This window comes from Perca flavescens, chromosome 4, assembly GCF_004354835.1.
Source record: "Perca flavescens isolate YP-PL-M2 chromosome 4, PFLA_1.0, whole genome shotgun sequence".
NCBI lineage: Eukaryota > Metazoa > Chordata > Actinopteri > Perciformes > Percidae > Perca > Perca flavescens.
Window position 1 is genome coordinate 23,922,787 of NC_041334.1, and position 12,791 is coordinate 23,935,577.

Consider the following 12,791-nt stretch of genomic DNA (forward strand, 5'->3'; position numbering starts at 1 on the left):
TTGACTCACGAATTCAAGTCCTTGTTCTTCCAAACACGAGAGGCCAGCTGCCCGATAATCCTAGAATCCAAAATCAGGTTGTGGATGAGGCCTTGGTCACCTGAGACAAAAAACAACAAGTATATTATCTCATCGGTGTATCTGCAGCAGTGGCAGATATCACAAACTACTAAATGCTGTTAACACACTCACACTCATCAGATTCTGGGGAAATGTCCAGCATGAGCGTCAGGAAGTTCTGCAAAAACTGGGTGTTGTTGTCAGAAAGATGCAGACGTTTGCAGTATTCCCTGGAGAAACAGAGGACAGAATGAATAAGAACTTTCCCTTTACTAACAGATTGAAAAATCAAGAGAAAAAGAGAAATGGTAGTCACCTTGGAGCCAGAAACACATGTCCTGAGGATTCAAAGGAGCTGGGCAGCAGCGACTGCATATCTACAGTATAACAGAGGCATAGGGGGATGTTAGTTTTTTTCATCTCCTCTTTGTGTTACATCTTAATCTTAATACACACAGCCTCTTGAAAGCTTTGCCTCCCTGGACTCACACTGGAGCTGGAGCATCACATCACTCAGGTCTGCCTGGATGAAGTATTCATTGTAGGGGGGTAATACCAGACCAAGACTGCAGGTGGTGAGAGAGAGAGGGAGAGAGAGAGAGAGAGAGGGAGGAAGGGTGAGTGAATGTGCGCAGTCCTCATTAGGCCACAGCTGGTTAGTTTTTATCTGTAATTTATAACTTTATTGTAACTGCTCACCTATAATCGGTGCCGTTGATAGGAGTCCAGGTGTAACTTCTGTACACCTCATCAATGTATTGCTATTTAGAGGAGACATTTGAGAACACCCAAAGTAAACAGGCTACAGTTTACCCATTTTACTTTATGTAACGTGTGTGCAATATAGTTTTTGTGAGGTGTTTAGCTATGAGGATGCAGAAGTATACTACTTAGACCACAATCCTCAGAGAGCTCGATTTTATAGTGCTCATATTATGCTCATTTTCAGGTTCATAATTGTATTTAGAGGTTATAGCAGAATAGGTATACATGGTTTAATTTTCAAAAAACACCATATTTTAAAGATATATAACACAATAAAGGAAAGGGAAAAAAGCCAAAAAGCACAATATGAGCACTTTAAGACCTAATCACCACTTGAATTCAACATGGGATTTGAAAACTGTATGACTCTTTTAATTGCGGATCTAACACCAACTAAATTTAATAGCCTTAAGTTATTAACATTTTCTGACACGGACAGTTTGCTTACACCACTATTTTTCGTAAACACCAAAAAAAAAAAAAAAAAAACGGGCCTATATTTTCAACTATAATCAGTAGAAAGAACTGCTACTGAATGGACCTTGTGATATGCAAGTGTTTTTTTAACAAAATGATACGTTTTTAGATTAACTTTACAAATAGAAAATGAAATTAATTCAAATTCAATGCATATGATCAAATTGTCTGGATAAATGGAAGTACATCTCCAAGATATAGCCACTTCCTTTGCTTTAGGAATCAACTACAAACTTAGAGCTGAAAATGGCAAGTTTTGAAGAAAATTTGGATCATGCAATAAGGCAGGCCTGCTTGGTTCTTTCGCGGAATGATTGTAAAGATTTATTAAGAATATGTTTACAGAGGGGCGGCCTCTAGCTCACCCAGTAAGAGTGCTCGCCCCATGTTGGCTGAGTCCTGCAGCGGCTGCGTGTCATCCCCCATCTCTCTCCCCCTTTCATGCCTATCCACTGTCTCTATGTAATAAAGGGAAAAGCCCCAAAAATAATCTTAAAAAAAATAAAAAATAAAAAAGAATATGTTTACGGCATTTACTATCTAACTGGGACGTTTTGGGAAGGATTTGTGGGAACTGCTGTGGACAACGTACACACAGCAATACACTGGTAAGAGCAAATTACGTTTAACCTTGTATCCAGCTATTTTAAATAGCTCATGTTACTGTATTGTGTGAACAGTCAGCCAGACCTATCACCATAGCGCTGTGGAGATAGGTCTGGCAATGTGAGACTAATGGTCAAAATAATTATATCGTAATAAAATAAGAATTGGGCCTTTAAAACAGTTATTTGGAAATAAATACATAGTGAAATAACTTTTAACCCACTACCGCCCAGCCAGAACCCTAACATCAGCTGATCAAAACCTTTTAGCTTTTCCACCGTACAGACTGAAAACAAGGGTGGCCGTGCGTTTCCATGCTCTACACGACGGCTGCAGTCAGACTAAAGAAATGTTTGAATCTTTTCAGATGGTGAATTTACTTGCCTCATCAATCGACTTGACAAGAGTTTTGACCTGCATTTCACCTGGTCTTCCATCAATCATTTGTCGCCGGATCTAGAAAATGAAAATACAAAGCGGTTGGTTTTTTTCAGTCACAAACATGTAATGAAAACATGCTACGTGGGGCCTTCAGTTACCTGGTAGGCAGATTGTCCTGAGACAGATAGTTGTTCACTGGCCCGGTAAGAACTTTGAACAACAGCAACAACAACAAGGAACAGAAAATGCTTGAAACCAGAAACCTTTCAGTTCCACTTTCCACTAAGTGCTCACCTCCTCTTTATTGCTGTCCTCCACCTCTGCATCCAGGAAGTCCAGCGTCACAGGCTCAGGGAGGTTTACCGGCTGAGAGGAGTTGAGTAAGAAAAATCCATTTACATTAACATCAAATGTAGAACAGGTATACCAGCATCATAATTATCTCAAGAATATATAAACAATCAGAATTTGAAACCCCAAAGGGCCTGTATTCTCAACATGCCTTCTCATTCCTGCAACCCGCATAAATAAAATTAAAAAAGGTAAGTTAAATATACCCCACCTTTGGCTGAAGATTAGGGTGAAGGAGAAGATATCCATTTGGATCAATGGCAAATATGTATCCATTGGCTCCAAGCTGTTTAGGAAATAATAAAAGTAAGGAATAGCAGTGATGTGTCAGTCGGTACTCTCCATCACAAGTATAAATAAAGAAAAATGTGACTAATAATGGTGTTAATGTGGTGCACATACATTGTACCGTGGCGTTAGTCGCTTTATCTCATCTAGATGCACATCGACTCCCATGACACCTAATATCAGCTGATTCTGCTTGGACAAAATACATGCAGCTGGTTAAAGAAAGAGTTTGACATTTTGGGAAATATGCTTATTCGCTTTCTTGCTAAAAGTTAGATGAGACAATTGATACCTCATATCTATCTGGTAAATATGTAGCTGGAGCCAGCAGGAGGTTAGCTTAGCACCAAGAAGTGACTGCACCTGGCCAAGAAATAGTCAAGATACACACATATCCCGCCATAACACCAGATAGTGTCGTATCTACACTCACCCACGGGCTTACCACAAAAAAGATATAAAATGTTAAACGGTGAGCTAGAGAAGCAGTTGGATTTTGTTACCTAGGGACAGAGTGAGGCTAGACGTTTCCCCTGGTTTCCAGTCGTTATGCTAAGCTAAGCTTACCCTCTCCAGCAGTAGCTTCATATTTACCGTACAGTCATGAAAGTTGTATCGATCTTCTAATCTAAGTCATAGTAAGAAAGCAAATAAGCGTATCTCCTAAAAAGTATTCATTTAAAAGGTGGTCATTTAGTATTCTAGGATTTTATACAACACAGCTAAATTCTGCTTTTGAAAAAAAAGAAAGTGACCGTAACCTGCAACATGCAAACATAAAATGACCTTAACCTTTCTTATAATAACTAGTCATGTTACCTGTGAGTTTCCATCCATTGTGAGATTAAATACAGGCAAAGTCCCAGTTACTACCATGCCAAGACCCTACAGAGTCCAAAGAAAAAGTCAAAAGAATCATATATACGTAATATAATCGTAAATACGATCATATTTATTCAGCCTGTATATACAGTATGGTTGTTGCATTTACTATATTTGATCACATACAGTACAGCCAACAAGGTCATGCAGTCTCACCAAAGCATCCTGATATACATTGGTCCACTGAACCTGTTTGGCATCGCTGCCTGCCAGAACCATGGGGCGGCCCAGCACGTCGAGGTACTCCTGAGAAAACAAAAGAGATAATGTGACCGGCTGCAGCTTTAAAACAACCAACAACATCAGGCCACGGGGAGAATGGGTTCGCAAACAAATGGGTGTAGATGTTTTTACAGAGTGAGTGAGCACCACAAGGAGAATTCAAAACAGTGAACGGGGATCAGCTGTGTCAGAGGCACTAGACAAACCCACCTGGGTGTTAATCCTTATAGCACAGATGGAACGGATCTCAAAATAGTAACCTGGCAAGGAAGAGAGAAAAAAGACAGAGAAAGAGAGAGAGAGAGCGAGAGAGCATATGTGAGCAATGCCATCAGAAAAAAAACCACAAGTGGTGTTCATAAATATTCCAGATTTTACTAGATGTTACTCGACCAGTGACTCAGCCACTTAACTCCCACAGATAGGAAGCTTAGAGAGGAATACTACTGAGCTTTAAAACTATTGTAACTTTATTTGCACAGTTAAGTCAAGAGTCCAACGTAAAGCTCCTGTCGCTTGAAACCTTATTTCTTAGAATCTGCTTAGAAAATTATTTACTTAAATAAAAAACCCAAAATAAATTCATTTTTATCAATCATATATAATTACAGAAAAGTTAACTATTTGATATAAATTATGCTAAACAATGTCAGAAATTACTGTAGCGTCTTTAAATGACTTGTTTTGTCCAATTAACAGTACAAAACCCAAATAAATTCAGTTTACAATCATATATGACAAAGAAAAGCAGCCCAACAACTAATAAGCTGGAAGTTGAAAATGTTTTGTATTGAATTGAGTATTTTAAGCTATTCAGAAGGAGAATGTGCTTGCCTCATCAATCGACTTGACAAGAGTTTTGACCTGTATTTTACCTGGTCTTCCATCAAACATTTGTCATTTTGTAGTTTAGAAATGTATTTAATTTCTCAGTTATCAAAATAGCGGCAGATTAATTCTATGTTGAGTGACTAATCGATTTATTGACTAATAACTTACTTACAGCTCTACAATGCAATCCAATGATTATTAATATGTACACAGTATTCTGGGTGCCATTAAGTCACTGTCCCTGCATGAGCAAAAAGCATCATCATGAGTTCTCCTCAGTGTCTGACAGTGATGTAGTCAAGACCACCTAAACCGAGACCAAGTCATTACTAAGACCAGAGTGTATCGAGACCGAGTCAAGACCAAGACCACCACAGTCCCACACTGTGCGACACGATAAAATGTGGAAAATGCTTACCAAAGGCACTCCTCAAACTGATCTGAAAGATCCACATTCCCATAAAAAACACTCACAAAAAACAAATTAAGATTCTTCTTCATTCCCCTCTTTTATTGCCATAACATACAGAATATACACAACTAGCTAATATGCATAGATAGTATTCGTTTTCTTTTAGTTGTTGTTTTTGGAAATAAACTCCTTATGGTTTAGGAAGCCAAATTGTATTACCAAGGATTTGGCTGACATATCCCAGGCAGCCAGAGCTTCTTCTCCTGTCTCCTGATGTTAAGCGGGTGGGGAACGGGGGTTAACAGTTACAAATTTCAAATCAGAAATGATCTGATCTGCACGAGTAAAAGTGACCTCTGCGTGAGCAAACAGAGCCTTGTGACAACCAACACTGGTCTGCTCACAGATGTGAAAGGCAACTCCATTAGTAAGGTAAGTGCACTTTACATTAGGCTCAGCAATTTATTTATTTGTTCCTCTGTCTCAGCATTGATTAATAAATATACAGTACACAACTCTTTTAAAGTATGGAGCGGGGCTTTTATAGCAATGAATTTAAAGAGTATCTGCTTAGCTAAAAATACTCAATTCACTGTTGATGCTTTACACAAAGTCCAACAACAATGATCCTGTTTGGACACAGGACAAGAAGTAAGTACTCTAAAATTAGTGCCTGTTCTGACCTGGATTTAACATCTGTCCTGAGTGATCTGATCACAAGTGGACAGGTCTAGGTGTGTGTGTTTTCACCTGTCTGTAGAATGTGTCTCCAAATGCATCCTCAGTGACCACTTATGATCGAAACTCATTTCCCAGCTCTATATGCAAATAAACACGTAGCCTACATAATTTAGTTTGCATTTAGGCTGGTTGTGTGTGTTTATAATGTCAGTTCTTTCACATATATCAAGTGAAAAATGAAAAAGGGCTGCCCACTGTCTGTCTGTGTGTCTACCATAGACTGTATATAAAAGGGTGCCGACATGGATGTCTATTGACGGGAGGCGGGACCTGTGCAGGGGAAAAAAAGAGTTTTTTAAAAGTCTCAGTGTGTTCAGCTCTCAGTACGTTTGTAGCTTCTAACGGAATCTGAAGTTTAGTTTATATTCTAACTGCTATTTTACGTTTCATGTTCATTTAGGTGTTGCGTTACATTACTGCTGATGAAGACCCAACATTTCCTGATTTTTCTGCTTCATAATAAAAGCATTTCACTACCAAAATAACGGGGGGCTTAGAAGCTGCACTGACCGCTCACTTCGCTACTAGAACGTGGACACATTAGGGCTGGGCGATATATCGATATTATATCGATATCGTGAGATGAGACTAGATATCGTCATAGATTTTGGATATCGTAATATCGTGATATGACATAAGTGTCTTTTCCTGGTTTTAAAGGCTGCATTACAGTAAGGTGATGTACTCTTCTGATCTTACCAGACTGTTGTAACTGTTCTATTATTTGCCTTTACCCACTTAGTCGTTATATCCACATTACTGATGATTATTTATCAAATTCTAAGTCTGAAGATATTTCGTTAAAGCACCAATAGTCAACCCTAGAATATCGCCCTGCAATATAGATATTGAGGTATTTGGTCAAGAATATCGTGATGTCTGATTTTCTCCATATCGCCCAGCCCTACCAACGACATATATACAATATTTGCTGATGTTTTAAAGTCAACGTAGGGCTGGGCGATATATCGATATAAAAAATATATCGATATATTTTTAAATTAGATATGGAATTAGACCATATCGCATATATCAATATAGCTCAAATTTGATCCTTGCTCCAAGCAAGCTGCTGACTCCTTTTGGATTGGCCTCTTTCATTTTTTTTATTTAAGATATTTTTTTTTATTTAAATGTGCACCTTATGGAGCTTTGATTTAAAAAAAAAAAAAAAAAAGGTACTCCTGTTGTTATACAGTTTTTATGTTTACATTATATTGTTATTTGAACAGCTGAGCATTTAATCATGAACAAGGTGAAGAAACCGGTTTATTATTTATTAATTTGATTTTGCAACTGTTCACTGAAATAGCCGGTTTCTCTGAAACTACTTGTGACATGTCATTTTTGGCTTTGACTGAACTGCTCTCACTTTGCGGAAAGAAATATCAGGATATATATCGTATATCGATATTCAGCCAAAATATATCGGGATATGACTTTTGGTCCATATCGCCCAGCCCTAGGACACATGCAGACTAAATCACCTTTCAAATGTGTTTTTTGCAATCCGATCTCAATGCGTCCTGAAAGAGTTTTCACCTGTACTGTACTCGGAGCTGTCCCCTTGTGATCCGATCACTCAGGACGGATGTTAATGCCAGAGAGAACGGGGTCCTACCTTTTGATTATTCTTATAGTGTGGTACTGCTAGTGAACTACAGACTGTTGTGTTAACTTCTAAAAACCTATAGTATCTTTATAGTATTCTTTTTATAATATGGGGCAATTCCATTCGTATTGTGTAATTCCCTTGCTCTACTGCAGTGATTCCCAACCAGGGGGGTCCTTGGACCACAGGAGGTATTTCTGCAGTTGCAAGGGGGTCAGTGGAAAGCTCAACTAATTAACCAAACTCAATAAAAAACAGCAATTGCGATATGATTAAAACATACTGTATATCCACATATTTCACTGAAGAAAATAAACAGTCATACAGTATTACAAATTGGTTTTATGCTGGTCTTTAGTAAATTCAAAAACCAGTAAGATGCCCATTAACCTCAGTGTGTGAAAACTAGTTAGCAAACAGAGAAGTTGAAATAGTTAGCTAAAAGTAATGAATGAACTGTTGAGACTGTTAAGTAATAAAAAATTGTTAAAACATCCAACTTCTTCCACTCCACGTGGAACAAATATGAATGCAAACTTGACCAAAGCAACTAAACTAAACATTGACAATTAAATTGTATGAAAAAATAGTTATAATATCCAGTTTTATATAATTAATAGTTTTAAATAACATCCAGATTATAATCCATTAATAAGAACATATTTGAAACATGACGGGTGGTACCAATGAAGTGCTGTTGGGACAAAAAAAGGCTGGGAATAAGTGATATGGGGAATAAAATGAAATGAGTGAATCCCACTAAAACTTCAGCTCACCTTTATTGGTGCATGCGATCCACTGTAAAGGTGTGACATCATAGTTGTGTTGACCCACAGAAAAGGTGAAAACTCGAACCTTGGAGAAAATGAAACACAAAGTTTTCAGAGGATGACCAAATACCACAGTGCAAAAATGCTGGATGTAACTGAAAGGTGTCAGCTCAGAAGAGATGATAAGAATAAACAAACCGTTTTGTTGGGCCAGTTGTACTGCATGAAAACATCCTGAGCTCTGTCTTCTCCTCCATCAGTGAACAGCATGATTATTTTATTGCAGTTGGCCCGAGGAACATTTGTCTTCTGAAAAATACATTTAAAAGGGGGATGAATGAGAGTAAACAGTAGGGTTGGTCAATACAGTAAAATAATAATGAGTGAGTGGAGGCTTTAGTATTGACATAATCCCAAATTGATGTAAATAAATATGTGACTTACATTTAACAGCTGGTTGAAGGCAAAATGAAATCCAGACTTGTAGTCAGTGGTGCCTTTAGCCTGCATCTGCTGCACTGCGTCCTTGAAGATCTTTTTGTTGCGCACGTTAGCCTGGACGAGATGTTTGAAGCAGGGAACCACGGCCTCTGCCTTTTCGTTAAACTGAAACACAGCAGCAGACAGTTTGGGCCTATTATGTAAAGACTGAAGTGAAGGAAACAAGTAAACAAATCTAGAAGGATTGGGAAATTATAGAGTATCAGTGATGAAGAGTCAGAGAGTGTAGCAGAAACTAACCCTGGCCACGTTGACATAGTCATCATCAGACAAAGTGTCCAGCATTTCCATCACTGACGCTTTGATGAGTTTCAGGGTGAGTCCACTGACACTGCCGCTCCTAAGGAAACACACAAGTATCATCCCAACCACATGCTCAAATACATACACAGGGATAAAGGCACACACACAAGTAAAAAAATCATTTCCCATCAATGTCTGCAGAAGTATGCAGCTTGTTTTTTAGTTCAGCAGAGTATTTGCTCACACTGAAGAAGCCCAGTATATGATCCCATCTGCAGTTGATATGAATAAAGTGCTACTAAATATTAGCTCAACAAAAAGATCAGTGGCTGAATTGTAAAATAATCTCATGATTACGGGAAAATTAAGAATTAATGTAGAATATCTTTTGGTGAACTTTTAAAGTCCTTTGATGTGGTTGCTAAAATAGATTTTAAAAAATTTGACGTGTCTATTTTAATAAGTACTTTATAATTACCTGCTTCAATTACAATGCACCCTCTCGCTCTCCCTCTAAATGCCCGACCAAAGTCTTCACTAGTGCTGAGAACTTTACACATGCTTCCTTCAGATTTTCAATGATTTCCCCTGCTGCAGTGATTAATCAGCATTGAAAAAATCCTTTTCAGTGGCTATCTGTTTGTCTTTCCTTCTCCCATGTCTTGCAGTCCACAGAGGAACACACTAACTTTTTCCTAAACACAATTTGTAGCAGCACTGCTAAAATTGCAATCACACAAACACATCTCAGTGAAAATATGGACAAACATTATTTAGTAAATATACCCTGATGTCCCTAAATATTGTCTCTATGACTAAATGTAGTGCGAATGATTTCTTTTTAAGTTGTTGGCCTATAGTTTATTCAGCAGTATTTCTTCACTATGGTCGAATAATAATGCAATACAATTCTAATAATAAAAAAACAACACAAGGGTTTAGAAAATGTCCACAGAAAATGGCTGCCTCAGTGACTATCTTGATGTACATGTGATGAACCACGTTTATGAAAGGTCCTTCATGAGTTCATGAAGTATTTTTCATTCAACACAATAATAGGATTAACCTTGCAAAGAGGAAAGGACCCATTACCGCCACAATGCATAGTATCCATGGAGACAGTACAGTGACAACAGGCTGCTGTACTCGACTATGAGTTGGACTACAAAAAGCAAAACACACTTTAATAACTGATCTACCACAGAAACCGGAAGCAAAACTTGGTCTGATGATGTTTGAGCTTAAAACAATAGTTTAATCTGTAAAAAACTGAACTGTAAAAACGACAACTTGTTGCTGTTTTACTGGGGGGTTTATGTGCCAGACTTTGTCTTAGCTGGGAGCAGTGACTTCCTGGAGACTCTGCAGGCTGGCTGATTCCCCCTGTTCCTTGCATGTTTCCCAAAATGTTGTACTATTCCCTTAAATAATGTCTCATGTCTCATCAAATTGTTTTTTTTGCCATTTCTCCACTTATAGACTACAAAACAACATCTTGTACAAACCATTTAGATTTTGTTCTTGAGTCTGAATCATCTCCAACCTGACCTTTAGGCTGTTACACATGATAAGCAATATGATCTGCACTCTCAGCTGCTTTTAGTGCAGAGTCAGTGCCAGGTGCACTGTTTTTCCACTACAATTCAACTTCAGTCTGGCTTCTTTCTCTAATGTTGCTGGCATATAGGACCAGAAGCACCAAGAAGCTGCTCACTTATGTGAAATAACACCTCAGATGGTCATTTCACTTCAGTTGTGAGTGAGAAAGAAGTGCAAGGAAGGCTGAGGAACACTTTTTTTCAGTTCATTATTTAAAACTGCAAAGTGAGGGACAGTTTTTTGTTGTTGTTTTAATTCACAGGTACATGAGCAATAGTAGAAGCAACACACATGTACTTTTTGATAGTGTACCTACAGCATGCTACATTCACATGTAAGCCAATTACTAAACCAAAGAAACTTTTTTAAACGTTATTAATTACTTACACATCAACAAGAATGACCATATCTTTGGGGGATGAGGCTCCCTGGATGTACCTGTGACAAAGAAAAAGAGAGAATGCACAACGTCAAGCCTGTAAATGTACTGCACCTGTGATAGTCTGGCATGAAAAAATGTTTTAGGCAGCATATTGTACCATGGTCTCCGCCTGACGTCATACAAGTCGATTTTATCGGGGGCTTTCCAAGGTGAAGCTGAAAAAAATGAAAAGATGTTTCCCCTCATACTGTTTATGTAAATAGGAGTTAGCCCTTGTTCAATCCATTTGAAATGTCCCATCACCCTTCATATTCAACATCATCCGGTTAGGAAGGATGGTTGTTAAAAGCTACCTGGGTAGTAGCGAGTGACACCTGTCGCACTCCCAAATGCCTGCCACAGCAGTGACGGATCCTCCTGACTGTTCTCCATGAACACTTTCTCCAGAGCCTGCGTCCAGTTCAACTCATTCAGAATGACTGGAGCTGATGGGAAAAGAGTTAAACTTCTTAGATATGCTCTTTAAAATATGTAAAATAAATCAACTTAAATCACAAGCATATGACATATTTCCATGCTGAGTAATACATAATATAATCAGAACTTCACTTGCCTCCTTTATAAATATCTGTGGGAATCTGAACAGCTGTGTAGGAATAGTTGACATTGTTTTTGAAGTTTGGATCATAAACAAACTCCAGCTTGATATGTGAAGGGTTTTCCACCTCTCCTTCTCCATCCATGGAGTACTACGAGAACATCAGAAAGCACGCATGTCACATTAACCTTCATCTTTTCATCAGCATTATTATAATGATTACTGTAACTATCTAATTGCATTTTGACAACTTTTTGAAGTCTATTTATTTAAATCAGACACAATGAATCATCGTCCTTCTGTCAAATGGCCTCAGTAAATATAAACAAAGCAGACAAATCTGTTCATTTGTCCCATACTCACATAATCCAGCTCAGCCTTGGAGTCATAATAAGCCATGTCGAGCTCCTAGGAGAAAACAAGACACAGATATGAGGAGGCTGCAATGTTGGAAACCATGAAACAACATGAGGACTAGTAGTCATACAGTTTGTTCGTACAGGTCAAGTCAACCTCCAGACACATGGAGGCTACTTAATTATTGTTGCAAATAAAGATTGTTTTGATGAATCAGCAGCACAAAACTGCATTGTTGTATTTAGTAATGTATCTGCCTTTCTCTCATGACTGTAATGCACATGTTCTTTTAGGATAAGCCGGGCTGACCGACTTAAGGAATGTAGAAGTGAGAGTTTGCCTTGAAAAGTCCGGTTACAAAATGCATTTTATTATAATTCTAAAAGGTGTCAAATGTGACTTCTTTTTTTTAAAACTGAGACTATGAGCTTACAACAGCATCATAACCTATAAGTAACATACAGTGGGCTACTATTTACAATAATGATAATGAAATTGCTTGGATGACCATAGCAACACTCAAATATGAGTTACAGCCATGCATCATCGCTCATTTTCTCAAGAACAAGGTCTAGTGTTGATTGACAGTTCATGCGTAAACCTCACAAACATGATGGGACTAACATGGTCAATTTTGAGGAATTAATGAATCGTTCCATCTGTAAAATGGTAACACTCATGACAAATGTCCATCAAAAGTTACCACAAAATAA

At 38.1% G+C, this 12,791-nt stretch overlaps 1 protein-coding gene across 3 annotated transcripts in view; it reads right to left on the minus strand.

The window, feature by feature from the left end:
- LOC114554347 (voltage-dependent calcium channel subunit alpha-2/delta-2) overlaps window positions 1–12,791 on the minus strand; it is a 49,742-nt gene that overhangs the window by 11,629 nt on the left and 25,322 nt on the right. For 2 of the 3 annotated variants that reach the window (XM_028576133.1, XM_028576134.1), the window contains exons 5-25: window positions 12,085–12,129; window positions 11,737–11,872; window positions 11,477–11,608; window positions 11,281–11,338; window positions 11,129–11,179; window positions 9,140–9,239; window positions 8,843–9,004; window positions 8,597–8,707; window positions 8,405–8,483; window positions 4,243–4,292; window positions 3,967–4,056; window positions 3,748–3,813; window positions 3,043–3,117; window positions 2,852–2,926; window positions 2,584–2,655; window positions 2,293–2,364; window positions 760–821; window positions 550–626; window positions 377–437; window positions 193–290; window positions 10–100 (exon numbers count right to left, since the gene is read on the minus strand). In XM_028576133.1, the coding sequence (XP_028431934.1) occupies window positions 10–100; window positions 193–290; window positions 377–437; window positions 550–626; window positions 760–821; window positions 2,293–2,364; window positions 2,584–2,655; window positions 2,852–2,926; window positions 3,043–3,117; window positions 3,748–3,813; window positions 3,967–4,056; window positions 4,243–4,292; window positions 8,405–8,483; window positions 8,597–8,707; window positions 8,843–9,004; window positions 9,140–9,239; window positions 11,129–11,179; window positions 11,281–11,338; window positions 11,477–11,608; window positions 11,737–11,872; window positions 12,085–12,129 (1,763 nt within the window). Of the gene's footprint in view, window positions 1–9; window positions 101–192; window positions 291–376; window positions 438–549; window positions 627–759; window positions 822–2,292; window positions 2,365–2,447; window positions 2,465–2,583; window positions 2,656–2,851; window positions 2,927–3,042; window positions 3,118–3,747; window positions 3,814–3,966; window positions 4,057–4,242; window positions 4,293–8,404; window positions 8,484–8,596; window positions 8,708–8,842; window positions 9,005–9,139; window positions 9,240–11,128; window positions 11,180–11,280; window positions 11,339–11,476; window positions 11,609–11,736; window positions 11,873–12,084; window positions 12,130–12,791 lie in introns of those variants that run through there. The other variant, XR_003692407.1, reaches the window with a different exon arrangement.